The sequence below is a fragment of the Amblyomma mixtum genome, chromosome 3 (assembly GCF_055824585.1).
Source record: "Amblyomma mixtum isolate Tamu chromosome 3, ASM5582458v1, whole genome shotgun sequence".
In the NCBI taxonomy this organism is placed as follows: domain Eukaryota; kingdom Metazoa; phylum Arthropoda; class Arachnida; order Ixodida; family Ixodidae; genus Amblyomma; species Amblyomma mixtum.
This window is the reverse complement of record NC_143014.1, coordinates 76,329,764-76,344,506: the sequence shown is the minus strand read 5'-3', so window position 1 is coordinate 76,344,506 and position 14,743 is coordinate 76,329,764. Positions and strand designations below refer to the sequence as shown.

The 14,743-nt window shown below is 44.7% G+C and overlaps 1 protein-coding gene across 3 annotated transcripts in view; it reads left to right on the top strand.

The window, feature by feature from the left end:
* TP53INP (Tumor protein p53 inducible nuclear protein) overlaps window positions 1-13,447 on the top strand; it is a 34,883-nt gene extending 21,436 nt beyond the window's left edge. For all 3 annotated transcript variants that reach the window (XM_089579741.1, XM_089579742.1, XM_089579743.1), the window contains exons 4-5: window positions 848-1,071; window positions 11,614-13,447. In XM_089579741.1, coding sequence (XP_089435867.1) covers window positions 848-1,071; window positions 11,614-11,792 — 403 coding nt within the window. In that variant the 3' untranslated portion in view covers window positions 11,793-13,447. The remainder of the gene's footprint in view (window positions 1-847; window positions 1,072-11,613) is intronic.
* Window positions 13,448-14,743: the final 1,296 nt, after the last annotated feature.

Here is a 14,743-nt window from a genome sequence, read left to right as displayed (position 1 = left end):
AATGCGCTTCATGTTAAAATGCCGTCTAAGTCTTAATTTACTGTATACAGGTATGCAGAAAACTGACTTTATTCACAAGATTTTTTCCTCAATAAATATTTCTTGCCTATCTTTATGATTCATTATTGTGGATGATTTGCGTTATGGACAGCTTCAGTTGGGAACCAAAATGTCCATAGTTACAAGGCACAAAAATATGTGTTTTTTTTTTTTCATGGACTAATGCCGAAACACTAAGAAAACAATGAGAGGGAATTGCAAAACATTTCTGTGTAAGTATGCTATAAATTATATATAACAAATTTTCTTGGTTCTGGCTATGATGAAGATCATTTGCGTGGGCCATCAAAATGGTGATTCAATATCAACTGAATTTCGCGTGCCAAATGCACAAACTAGTTTTATTATTTTGCCTTTGAGAGAGTGGAAATTCCAAGAAGGCAGGCAAGGCAGTTAGAGCCAGCTCAGGCACATGAACATTGACATTAAGTAAATTATCTTTGAGCCATATCTGGCAGCATACCTGGTAAAAGCAACCCTTGTGAGCATGAAAAGACTATACTGAAGTTCCTGTAGTCATAGAAATTTTTTGTCCCTTCTGTAACATACAGCCCACAGAAACAGCAGGTGATAGAGTAGGTGGCAAACTGTGTCATCATGCGATTTGCAGGAATAGAGTGATACCTCTATTCCTGCACTGCGCTATTGGCAAGGTAGACGCACACAAACAAAACCAGCGGGTATGCCAGTGAGGTGAAGAGTTCAGGGGATATGAGAAGAGAAGCCCCTTGGGTGCTCTTAGCAGCTCTTTAGCAGAGGTGAGCACGATGTGTGTGGGCACGTGCAGGTATGTGACACCTCCGCCGTGCTTTGTGGCACGGCGGCCGGTGCATTTGGAGACGTCCCCTCTGGAGAACCTGCTCATAGAACACCCCAGCATGAGTGTGTATGGACCGCCATGCCTGCGGGGTGCACCACTGACCCCCCCGCCTTCCCCACCACCCAGCGCTGCCCTCCCGGCGAGCCGCGCCCAGCCTGGCCCCAGGCCGGCCGCACTGGCTGCCAGAGTGGGTGAGTGCCAGCTGCCTATTTCTTACTACAGTATTCAACACTTCTGGCTGTGATCAGTCTGCAAAAAGGCTTCCCAAGGATTTGGCAAGCCAGAGCTAGAGTTTTGGACTGGTGTTAATCTTAAAATCATTCCATGCTCGTTTTACTAACCTCTCAATTGCCTTGCATTACAAGTAATATTTTAAATTACGTATCTGCAAAACCCAAGCCATTTGCAGAAGACCAGTCAGGGAATGCAGCTGGCGCCATTTCTTAAACGCTTCCTTAGGGTTGCAACAAACTGTCATTGCAAATCGTTTCAGTCGTCTTTTAGCTAGTTTTCCCAGTTTTTTTCTACAGCAAACTGGGTACGACAGCTCAAGATGTGAGCCAACTTGATGATAACAGTGCTAGTTGGTTCTGAAAACTCTTAGGTGGCACATGCAACATTCTTGTGCAATTTCCAGAGGAATAAGTAATGAGGACTGCGTTATTAATGTTTTGCTACGGTCTTCGTGCAGCAGGGATGAAATATTGAAGTTTGGTGGATAGTGTATGTTCTGAGGTTGAAGGCAAAGTGGCATCAGAGCTAATTTTCACATTAAAAACTTGAGTACGGGAATGCTGTATAGTGCTAAGGCGAGAACTTCGCTGTCATCCTACCAGTGCAACAGTAACGATCACATGCTCAGAATAATCTCTGACATTAAGAAGCATATTGCTCGTCTTAAGCATGGCCTGCATGGAGCGTTTTTCCAAGTGATTCGTCGGTGTCGACGGCACCGGAGCGTTTTTTTTTGCTGTGGAGAGGATGTTTTTGCCAAATCGTCGGCTTCTGGCAGGACAGAAAAAAACGCCGACGCCGCGCTGATGCCAGGAGAGGGCAGCGTTAGAAGGTCAGTGAGAGCCGGAGCGGGCGTCACATGATTCTGGACGGAGCCACACCGGCCGAGAGAGACGCGCTCACGAGCTTGAGCTTGAGATGGCACTGTAGCTTGACCCACAAAACTGCGTTGCGCTTCCTGGAAAGGCGGGTGTTCAGCACTTCGAGGGTACCGAGGCTTGGGTTTCAGGTTTCGCGGCCGAAACGGCTGAGCAGCTTGTTGTCTTTCGGAGGAGTCGCTTTTAGCTGGCCGTGCCGTAGTGTCCCTCAGGGGCACGCGATGGGCACGCATAAACGGTTGCGCCGTCTAATGACAAGACGCCAAAGCACATCAATGCTGTGTTGAAGAAATTTTCATCCGTAATCAAGGGCGTCCGCAGAATTTTTTGCAGGGGGGGGCCCCATTGGTTTTTGGCGCCGGAGGGGGGGGGGTATGTTCGTAGCAAAAAGGCACTATTTGCGGACTATATTTATTTATTTATATATATAAATAAAAAATAAGTTAAATACACACATGAAAGAAAACATTACAAACAGCAAATTAAAGCGTGGCTAGGAGAGATACATTGGAGTTTATCAATGAAGAAACAATCAAAATTAATAAAAATGCAAAAAGATACTGCCACTTCGTGGAGAAGAGTGCTCAGTCTTGCTGCATACGGGTTCAAGACTCACCCGGATTGATGACCAGCACACAGCACAATATGGTCACAAACACGCAACTACAGTCACTCAGTCAGTCTTCCTTGAACAGCAACTCTAGGCGCCTCGGATTTTTCTGGGCGAATTGCGTGATTACGCGGGTGATAAATTCATTTCTGTGCTTCATTACACGCTCTCGGTGCGCACTCATCATACACATTGATTGGAAAAACGGTTGAACGCGTACGTTGAAAACAAAAGATGACTATATATACAACGAAAACTTATTTACAAGATAAATGCACGCTCACAGCTTCATACACCTCGCTCCATCTTGCTCGCGCATCCGCACAGTCGAGCAACCGCACACACACTGCTCGCCGCTCGTCGTTTTCTCGTCCGCTGTCTTGGTTGTTTTTAGCTTCGTTGACAACCGGCCACTAAAAACACCGAAGCACAAACACAGCGGCGCGCACACGTGCAAGGGCTTACTTCCGCGCGACTTCCGAGGGGAAGGGATACTCGCCACTCCGGTCGGAAAATTTGTTTTGTGTGTTCTTATGGTGTTCAGAGCCCCAAAACGACTCAGGCTATGAGGGACGGAGTTGTACAGAGTTTCGTATAATGTCGACCATCTGGGTCTCTTTCCCATGCACTGACATCGCACAGTACATGAGCGCTGTTGTGATTTGAGACCCAGCCAGAGGCGACAGGCGAGCCAGGCAGGCGCCATCGGGCTGCGTTGACCAAAGGCGCTGGTTTTCGGAGAAGACGCAAGGAACGCTGGTGTGGGGGCGCCTCTAGAGACTGCGTCGCCGTGAACAAAAGCAGCTAATCCCCTTTGCCGAAGATTCTGAAAGCGGCGCTTCTACCGAACTGCGCTCTCCCGTGGATCGGAGGAGACAGCGAGCGGCGGCGCCCACTCATCGCCCGCTTGCCCCTGAGCAGCCCGACAAAGCGGGGTGGACACGGCTGATTTGTCCTTCCCCCCTGAAGAATTCATCGGTGAAGATGCCCTGTGCACTGTCTGCCTCCGTGTCGCTATCTGTCTAGAGATCAAAGAAACAGACACCCATCTCAAGGCGGCTCGAAACACATGCTCGCCGGTGCCGCTGTATGTCTGCAACAGGTCGCCCTTCAACAGAGAGCTAACGATGGTGTGGTTTGAAAACGGCGTAAAGACGCGTGCCCGGATGCGGCATTTCGCAGATGTGACCCAAAGTGTGGAAGCGGGGCTGCTTTTACCCTTTGGCTGAGCGCACCACCGCCCCTGGCGTGCGGCCATCACTCACGGTTCGAGTGAGTGATTTTCAAGGGGGGTGCAGCCGCCCCCCCTTGGCCCCCCCTCCGGACGCCCATGTCCGTAATTACTGATAACTAGGGTGCGTGCATTGCAAGCCTTTTTTCGTTCCAAGAAGAAAAACTGCAAATAGATGAAAATGTAACAAGTGACTAAAAGCTAGAAAACTGCTTCGCCAGATGTCGTTCTTGCGAGGTAAACACACAGCATTTAGTTAGGCCTAAGAGTATGAAAATCGCCAAATTATCTGAAAAACAAGGGCTAGTTATCGCTTATACCTCTACGCGTGGGCGAGCTATCGCGTCAAAGAATCCAGCGGTGACATGTATTTATTTCCAAGTGGGCGAGCAGGGCGCCGCCATCTTGTCAACGTATCCCGTAACGTGCCCGTAGCACGCGCCGCTCGTCTGCTGACCATGCGGGAGTGGGGGAGTGTATTCGTTGACGCCGGCACGGGCGTCGGCACGCGACGCAATTTCGCGGGCAAAAAACGCTCCATGCGGGCCATGCTTTACGATGCCAGCTGCGCTATGCAAAAGCTTTAGTTCTGATTAACTTCCGTATTGTGGATAAGTCAGGTTAGCTAGCTAGTTGTCAATTCCTCTAGCATTCTTAGAAATGCAAACTAAACATATCGCTCAGGCTTGTAATTTCTCAACATTAAGGAACAAAAATAGCACATTAATGCCTACCAGGGTTCAGTTAGTATAATCTATCGTATAATTGAGCTGCAGAAAGGAAACAAGGACGTCAAAGAAACATACAGACGAGTACGATGCTGCACTGACAACTGAAGGTTTATTTGAAAAACCGCATATTTATACTGAAGAACAAGTATTGCTTCGAAAGATAATCTATGGTCTTCTGCTTACATTGCCGTACAGGTATGATAGATACAGGTATGATAGGAGCAGAAGACCATATATTATCTTTTGAAGCAGTGTCTGTTCTTCAGTATAAATATGTGGTTTTTCAAATAAATCTTCAGTTGTCAGTGCAGCATCGTCCTCGTCTGTATGTTTCTTCGACGTCCTTGTTTCCTTTCTGCTGCTCAGTTATACTATCATGAACCAACTAGCTCACCAGTCCACCTTATTAATAGTATAATCTAAACCTTTAGCAGTTAGACTGGTTAAAAACCTCTCATAAGTCAGTAGTTCGGTGTTTGTAACTAAGCTTTCTTGGTCTTTTGTCATAAAGTTGAAGAAAAAAAGAGGTACTCGTTATGGCACACATGACGGAAGCCAACAGCCACTGAAACCAAGGATCATAGAGGATGTCTTTTTTTTTTTTTTTTGGAAACCTACAGGAGAAAGTGCCGATTTTACACCCAGAGCCACTGAAAAGCGGCAATTTGGAACAGGCAGCGCTCAACCGTGCGAACCGCAAGGGGCAGCGGGAACGTCGACGGCTGTGTATGGTCGACATCATCAGAGCAAATCGGCTGAGTGAGAGCGATCAATGTTCAGATGTGTCAGAGACACACGCTTCCGCCGCGGTGGCTCAGTGGTTATGGTGCTCGGCTGCTGACCCGAAATACATGGGTTCGATCCCGGCCACGGCAGTCGAATTTCTATGGAGGCGAAATTCTAGAGGCAGAGGCCTGTGTACTGTGCGATGTCAGCGCACGTTAATGAACCCCAGGTGGTCGAAATTTCCGGAGCCCTTCACTACGGCGTCTCTCATAGCCTGAGTCGCTTTGGGACGTTAAACCCCATAAACCAAACCAAACCATCTTTTTTTTTTAATTTGTAGTTTTCATCAATGGGAAATTAATAAAAGCAGAAAAGAAAAACACATGCCGGTTGTTTTTTCTTCCACTTTTATTAATCTTCCACTGATGAAAAACTACAAATTGAAAAAAAAAAAAAAAGACATCCCCTGTGATCCTTGGTTTCGGTGGCTGTTGGCTTCCGTTACGTTGGTCTTCTGTCACTTACAGAAATGGAGTTGCCTGAGTTACGGTAGCCTGCGCTGCATCTCAGCTTTTTGCGGAATCCAAGGGAGAGCTGCAGATACAATGCTGAGGTCTACAGCTACATGCTACTACCGATATGAACCTCCACCAATTCAGTTTAAGAACAGTGGCTGTTTAATGAAGGCACAAGGAACTGAGTGAAAGCGTGGTTCACATTAGTCGCTACTGCACCTTCACTGCTGTCCTGATAAAAACTGTCATTTGGTGGTGTGGGTCCAATGGGATTTCTGTGCCTAGCTCATGGCCTTGCAGAACTTCAAAGTGAAACTTCATTTTCACGGTCTTGCATCTGCATAATCAGGCTGAGTTCAATTAGCTCTTCATTGATAGCTGTGGCTTTCGTAACTAAATACAGTAGAGTCCCATTAAGACGAATTATCGGATAAGATGAACAATGTGAGATCATTTGGTTTGTTTCCCATTGGATTCAATGTAAAAAAAAAATTAGGGGGACCCTTAAGGTCCGTCTTTAAGGTTACGACACGCAGGCGGTTCTCTTGCTTACGCCGACACATACGGTTTCCTTGTTTACAATCGCAACCATTATGTCAAAGATTACACAACCTACATATAAAGCCCTGTTTTAATCAAGCTCTATGAATGTGCCTCTGTGGTGTAGCGGCATGTCTGACTCGCAACCCGAGGGGGGTTAGATTGCTATCCATGGTTAAATAGGTGTGGTTACTAGGAATACAGCGATGGGTCTGCTGCCTAGCAGCTTGAGAGGCAACGCTTGTAACATTTTTGTCTGCTCCATGCTTATAAGAGGGTGTGGAGGAAGGTGGCGACCAATGGCTGATGCGCTTGGTGTTGTTGCTCGCGGTTGCTTCAGTCGCTGAAGATTTGATGCGTGGCTGGCGCCATCTATGGGAGCCTCTTGTAACAGCCACCTTTTCGACCAATCTGGAATTTCTGGTAACGCCGGAAAATCCGGTAATACTGACTATGGCAACGCTGACGCCAGCTTTTCTACAGAACGGCGCCCGCACGCTGTTGCGTAAAATTCTTTCACAAAATTGTTTCGCATGCTGTTCGGTTAAGACGAAATTTTATAGCGATTTCGAACCAAGACGACTCCACACAACGGCACTCGCGGGTTGTCTTCGCGGCTCTGTTGAGGGAGAAAAAAAAAACTGAAGCGCTTCTACCCCGTAAAACGCACCCCAGAAGTTAGCTTCTGCGCACCTTCATCTAAACGTGCAGGGAAGCTGCCCTGCGGGAGCGTGCTTTCTTATGGGGAAACTTTCTTGCAGTGCGGAAAAGGCAGGCCATCTTCGCGCCTCCTGCACTCTGGGCAGATATATGAAATGACTAAGAGCTCGGCACCACGCGCTCGTCATCTGCCGCCCGTTTTCTCCAGCGGACTGAAAGGCGTGTAGGTGCAGAGTGCACCTTTGACTCTAACACTGGCGCTCCAAAGCACAGAAATGGCCAGATATCGGCGCCATCGGCGTGTTGACACTGTTGAACGGAAAGACACGTAGTACACCTGCTTGTAGAGTTTGAATAGGGACACTGCACACATGATCGCTGAGGCTTACTCCAAGTCAGGGCACAAATAGCTGGCAAGTCGTCTATTGCAAAACGAAGATTGTTGGGCCAGTTGGTTCATGACTTGCTGTAAGTCATGTATTGCTGTTGCAGACATTCAAGATTTGTGTGGGGCAGAGTAAAAAAATTGCTTCAACAAGGCTTTTTTTATCCTCACTGAAATAAATGTGCATGTGCCAGTCATGCTTACTCAACAACAATAAATCATTTCTTAACTACAATAGCCAAGTCATTAGCTTCCTGGTTGAACAATAAAGCAACCTGTGCATCACTGGTTTTAGGACTTCTCTGCATTGGATTTCTTAGCTTCTTGCTATTTCCTGGTTTTAAACTTTTTCTGTTGTTAGTGAAAATACTTCAGACTCTCAACCCTTTTTTCTGCTAGAACAGTTGCCTTGGGGAGCTTTTTTGTTGAATGGTGTTTCTGTTTTGCAATACGGGAGTGGTGTGTGAGATCTCATGCAAATTATTCTCGTTAATGTCTTCTCATTTAAAAGACACACTCTCAACTGCTAAAGGCATGTGGCCTACCTTGATCCATCAGTGCTTATCTTCTACTGCAGGATGAAAGCTGGTATGGGCATAGCTGGCAGTGCAAGCTGTATTACCTCGCTTATCGCTTGTGACGAGCCTTCTCTTGGAATGGCTTAGAGCAATATTTCTCAGTGATAAGAGTCATTAGGAATTTTATGAGACTAGACGCTACACATTTTGCCCCAATGAAAGGCTTGCAGCAGAAAGCTCTGCATACCGGGTATTTCAGGGGAGACTAAGTAATTTTCAAAAATAGGATTTTTGAGGTAAAAAAATGGCTTTCGCGCATGGTACACCAGAAAACCGGTGAATCACCTTAACTAGTTAGCTGGTTAACTAATTTCCAATAGTCAACTTTTTAACTATTAGAGTTAGGCGCCTGGTTGCAATTAAGGATTTGTAGCCGGTCATTAGTAATTTAACCGCCATGCAAGTTTTTAGAATTTCGAAAACGCGACTACCCTCGGTGTTGTAGCTCTACAAAATTTGGCTGTTTCGACTAGTTACATGCACTGGAGGGGCTGCTTTGCCTGCATGCTCTTCGAATGTGAGTGTATTTTGGCACGATGTAGGCAAGATTTGTTGTGCCACAGCACCGAGTGTTTTTGAAACTCTAAAAACTTGTATGCTGTTACTAGCGACCGGCTTCAAATCTCAAATTGCTACCAGGTGCCTAACTCTTATAGTTAGTGCCTAACTCTTATAGTTATAGTACCTAATTCTTAAAGTTAATTATGGGAAATTAGTTAACCAACTTTCTAGTTAAGATGATTCACCGGTTTTCTGGTGTCCGTCAAACCTGGCAATACCATGCTGCAAAAGCCATACTTCTACCTCAAAAAACCTGTTTTTGAAAATTGCTTAGTCTTCCCTGAAACACCTTGTATATGCATGTTCTGAAAAAAAAGCAAAAAAAAAATATGAGCTCTTCTTTATTGACAGCTCATTAGTGCCCTCTGAAGAGCTCGCAGCATTTGTGAACATTGCATGGGTTGTCCAGAAACTATGTTGTCAGAGCAGCACTTCTGTCTGCTATCAGTGCTGTAAACCCAAAGAAGAGACACAGCCCAACTACTTTTGCCACCTTCTGCCACCAATGTCAAGTGAATGAAGTGTTGCTAGGAGTGTTGGCTTGTTTGTGATTGTAGTTGAAGTGGTGCTTTTAAACAGGGACATGGCCTGCAGTAGTGGACCCCACCATAACCAAGGATTTTGTCCCATTGGACATGTATAGCCATTATGCCTTAAGATTTTGTAACATGGTTTGTCCAGCTGTTTGAAGGATGTGCACTGGCGAGGCACTTATAGGTGTTACTTATGGAATATGCAGTACCTTGGAACATGCACCATGAAAGAAGTGCATAGTTTTAAGATTAGAAACCAGAGCACAGTCAAAAGGTACGAAGGAAATGTGATGTGCAAAGACGCTTCCCCACCATCCTACACATTTTTTGTTATTTTTTTTATGGCATCCATATGACATAGGAGCACTGCTGTGCATGTATCACAGCTGGTTGGATTGAGGTTAAAAAAAAATAGGGTCATTTCATGAGTCAGCAGGTGTGCTATTTTTGAACATCATTAAATTTGCCTTTTGACTGAACCTTAAATGTATCCACAGTGCAGTAAACAAATGTGACCGATACCCCTGTCATACGGGCGCTGCAAAGGTTTTAGAGAATTGGGTCCTTCTTTTGAAAGGCACATGGTGTGCGCCTAAACGACACAAGTGTAGCACCTTTGCCGCAAAGGCCCTTGGAGGCAAAGGCGGCCATCGAAGACCTTTGAAGCTCAAAGGAGTGGCCTTCGAGAAGCTGCAGTCATGGTGCCATCTAGCATAGAAGACCAAAAACAAAGAGAAAATCTAAGCAACTGAAGATCTTTGAAAGCATCTTACAAATATAAAAAAAAGTCTATCTGAATCTAGTTCTTTTGCATGTCTAAATATTAAGAACCAAACTTACTGCTGCTGACAAATTAAGTTGTCAGTTGTTCCTTCATGAAGGAAGTATGATGAAATAGATTTCTAAGCTCAACGAATGAATAAAATATGCCACTTCAGATTTTAAGCTCTCACTTCTGCTTCTCCATGGTGATCTAGGGGTGGAGTGACTGTTCCACATTTCAGCTGCACTGTATAGCAGCATTGCTGCTCCTTTGAGGTCTTGCTGCTTTGATGAAACAAGACTCCTTTGCTAGAAAGGCCTTTGAGGACTGCTGTGTGGCATGGATATCACTACCAGTGGTTACAGCAATAACATGCGCATTTAGCTGCATACACTTTGGATGTTTTTTTTTTCTGTGCTCATGTGTGAGTGTGTGTGCATGCATGGGTGCCTGTGCATGTGGGAGAGCAGCGGACATGCGCAAAGGAAGCCTGTGTTTTACTTGTCAGTGCAAAGCCTATTATCTTTAGCTTCTGCATTGATGGGTGAATTTAGAGGGGGAAGAGAGGGGGTGGTCCCCCCCCCCCCCCCCCCTTCCAAGCAAGAAGCTGAACCCCTTTTTTTTTTGCCTAAAAAAAGTCCAAAAAATAAGAGATACATTAGTGAAATGGACCCTCCCCCCCTCCCCCTTTGCTTAAGAGTGACCCATAACTTTGCCTCTGTGTGCATTCAGAAAATTTCTGAAATTAAAAAGACAAACAAAAAGTGGACATCTCCTTTTCTTTTTTTTTTCAGTCGGGTAATTGACCTGCTTCAGTCAGTCATTCTGAAATGACAGCTGTATTTTTAAATAGTAAAGCTAGCATTTCCTTACCTTTACTAGTTAAAAAGGAACCAACCAGTAGGAATATCACAGAAACAAGGCATCTGAGCTACTTTGCTCCCTTTCAGTTCTCAAGACCATGTTACGAAGTCAAAGTCATAGCATCCGGGTAGCTGTGTTAAATTCTCTAGGCCCCAAGGCGTTTGAAGTGGAGTAAGCGTGTGCCTTGTTGGCTTCAATATTTGATTTTTGCTACATGAAGTTCAGTGAGCACAGTTGTTCCTGTGCTGGAGAGTTGCCATTTAGGATTGTGATGCGAATGATCAGCCGTACCTCCCATAGAACCTTGAGAAATAATTTTCAGTGTTAAATTCTGAGGTTAGGAATGAATATTAGTGGCGATGCAAGTTATAACTATGAGACTGATAAGCAAGGTACTATTTCTGCAATACTAGCTCCTGAAGGCAGCTATAGGTTTAGGGGGCCATCTGGGCTGGGACCTCATTAAATGCAGTTGCCACAAAAAATACAATTATTTTGTTAGTCGTCACATCCCTCCCTCAAAAGCCTGACCCAGACATGTGGAAGACCATTCCAGAAGTTTCTGGCAGTGTCTCCGAGCTCCTGTGTTGCTCAAGCACTTTTGTCTCTGTCATAGTGTGGTCTTATTTTTGGCATTGTGCAAGATTCTTTGCAGCCATGTTTTTTACTGACGTGACTGTCCTTTAAATGAATAATTTGTGAATGCTGACCAAAAGTTCCCTGGAAACTTATCTTTTGGGGAGAAGTTGGGTTTGATTGCAAAACCTGTTCAGGACATGAAAAGTAGATAGGCTGAGGTTCACTCAGCAATAGGCAGACTTTAAACATTTCGTGCAGTCCCATTAATGTTCTCTGCAGCTGTGAAAAATTTTATCTGCTGCTTTAAGCTGCCCTTCAACAAGAAACTGGATGGCCACTGTCCAGGTTGGTTGGAGCAGCTGCGGCCCAGCCAGCGGAGCCAGGTACAACGCGAGCAACGGCAGCTAGCCCGGAGCCAACTGGAGCGGCAAAATCGTACGGCGCAAGCCGGCAATCGGCACCCCAAGCGCCGCGATCGTGCTGCTGCTCGTCGGTCTGGTGCAAACAACAACCGCAAGTGCTAGCGAGTCATCACTGCAGGAAGACTGTGCTCTAGGCACTTGAGACAACAAAAACAAGTCGAGTTGGAAAGCCCATTTATTATCGTGAGTTTCTTTACTGAGTGTGTCATGCTACTGCTACATGCAGGCTGTGTTTGACAAGAGAATAACATAAACACAAGCCATTGTGCTAGGCTGCTCTTGCTCTCTTTGCTTGGTTGCTGCTTGGTTTAATATACCACACAGACAGTGTGCACATGTCTATTTAATATCCACAAAAACCATTGCATTTATAGAATTGTACATGAAACATGGCTAAATGACCTTTGTAAATTAACAAATTGCTCTGTTATATGAATGTGTAATAGAGATGATATAACTAAAGCAGAGCAAAACATGAAAATTTTAGTCTCGGTGCCTATCTGAATGCATGGTTGAGCCAAAGTGTGATGCTCCACAAATTTTGTTATATCTTGTTCCCTTTTTCTAGATTTGTTTGAATTCTGGGCTCAAGCATTGCAGAAAGAACCCTTTGTAGTGGTTAATAAGCATCACTTGCTCGTTAATACTTTCGTTATGACAGTCAGTAGTGGAATTGATCCAGCAGATGTACAAAGAATTTGCATTCTTGAGTGCGGCACTGTGCAGACAGTGCTCAAGCAGACCTAAAATACTGTTTGTATTTGTCTCAGATGCTGGTTGGCAAAGGACACGAATGACTGAGAGAAAGCTGTATTTCCACTACCGGAACATCAGTGAATGTATTCCTGTGTGTATATAAATACACACATATATAGATACCCAGCAGCGAAACTTAAACTTTCATTGTACATAAAAAGCCTTATATAAAGCTTTAAAGCAGCATAATGTTCAGTTCCGCACTGTTGTTGCAATTTTGCCACCAGCTCCTGCTGCTGGAAACATTTATAGTGATTGGGTCGCTCCTGGCATCTGAGGAGAAAATCCACGGAAGTCATCTAAAAGATCTGGGGACACAAAAGAGCTGCCTTTCACTTCTTACTGGTGATACAGCACAGATGCACTCCCATGGCTTGTTTCTCTTTGCAACCCAAATCTGTCGTGCTTATGATTTAAATTGCAGTGGAGCTCACTATTCTCGTTCATTGCACATGATCTCTTTAGCGCACAGTTATAAAAGCCCAAGTGTATACCCCCTCCCATCCCCTCCTTCAAAAAAAGAACTCAAAGAGGTACAAAAAAAAAGTGTAAAAGAATAAACGCGAAAAAATATCGCTTGGAAGTGCATGCCACTATGTGAACTGCAAGAAAGTGAAAAAAAATCTATATATATATATCTTGATGTTCTAGCTTTGTAACCTTGTGCACGTAGGACGCAAGATATACATAGCTGTAAAATGGCAAAAAAAAAATGTAAAGTTTGAAAAAAATGCATAGCAAAAGTGACAAAAAAATTAAAGGCGTAAAGAGTTATTAATGTGGAGTAACTTTCAGATGGCTTTTTTTAATATATACATATTATAAATAGCTGCTAGCAAGTTAGTGTGGAAATGTGTAGTATGTGTAAATAACCACACAAAGTTGTTTTTGTATATGTGTGTGTGTGTGTGGATGTGTGTGCACATGCTGGCCATAATGACCTCTTAAGAAATGCCTTTACACTGCCACCACACGTGATAATAAACAGGACATCAATGGTATGCAATGCATGGCAGAGGTGAAAGCTGGCAGTGGCACAGCTGTACTTTGCCCCATCTAGAACACCGCGCTGGTGATCTGTGTTGGCACAATTTCCAGCGTTAAGAGACTGCTGAATGCTGAGCACAAAAAACCACCTAAACAACCTTTATTCTCTATACCATTCAAGACTAGCTGTGGCCAACATCACTGTGAACAACCACACTGTTTTAGTGCACACAGCTGGCTAAGTTTATGCAGTATATTTTCCTACCCCATATGCTTTTGACTTGTTAACTTATATATGGCTAACACAACCTTGCTAATGCCTAGTTTCACACACTGATATCTTTTTTCAGGTCTAAGGGCATGCTCACAACTTTTTCAGAACTCTCAAGCAACCTTTTTGTCAGCCGTACTTAACATTTATTATGAAGTCTATGACTGCAAAAAAGGCCATTCTGTATAGCTTTGCGTTCGGAAGTCTACCGCCTTCTCTGAAGGCACTTCAATAAAACTTCGGTTGGGCCTAGTTGGTGCATGTTACTGTCAAGGTGACGCAAACACGGGACGAACCACAAAGAAGAGACACAGAGACACACACAGGCGCTACAGGCGCTGTGTCTCTGTGTCTCTTCTTTGTGGTTCGCCCCGTGTTTGTGCAACCTTCACCTTGACAGTAACATCTCTGAAGGCAGTCGCATGATTTGGATGTTGGGCTTGAGACCGCAGTGCCTTTGGCACTTTCCCCACAAATCCGTCCCTCTCATCCAGAGCTTGTGTAAAAGTTTCTAAAAACACATAACTGCCCAGTTTTGTCTTAACCATTATAGATTTCATGGTAGCATTTGTGGTCTTGTTGGGGTTACTGATACCTTCTCTTTACAAAGTGGCAATCGATGGCAGACTGCACTTCTGCCATAGAATCCGACTATGCTACCCAAAGAACTGGCATAAGTGTGTGCATTAAGGGTGCAAGGATGACTGCAGCCCCTGTAGTTGGCCGGAAGAGATTTCAAATGACCTCCCATGTCATCACCGGTTTAGTCACAACTTTTTTCCCTTTCAATAGGCATGAGGAATAATCTCCTGCATCATAGCATCTTTGGCCTCCATCGAAAATAGTGTCACAAAATGCATTTGGCATATATTCAGCCTTAAAGGCTAGCTATTCATGCTGTTCGGCTACTTTCCTTGTATCATGGGCTTAAAGCACCTGTGAACAGGTTTGCATATTTGAATGAACATGCCCACAGTGCAGAAAATGTGGTCATTATAATGTTCCTCCAATACCGGTGCTCTACCTGGCGAATGGAAGC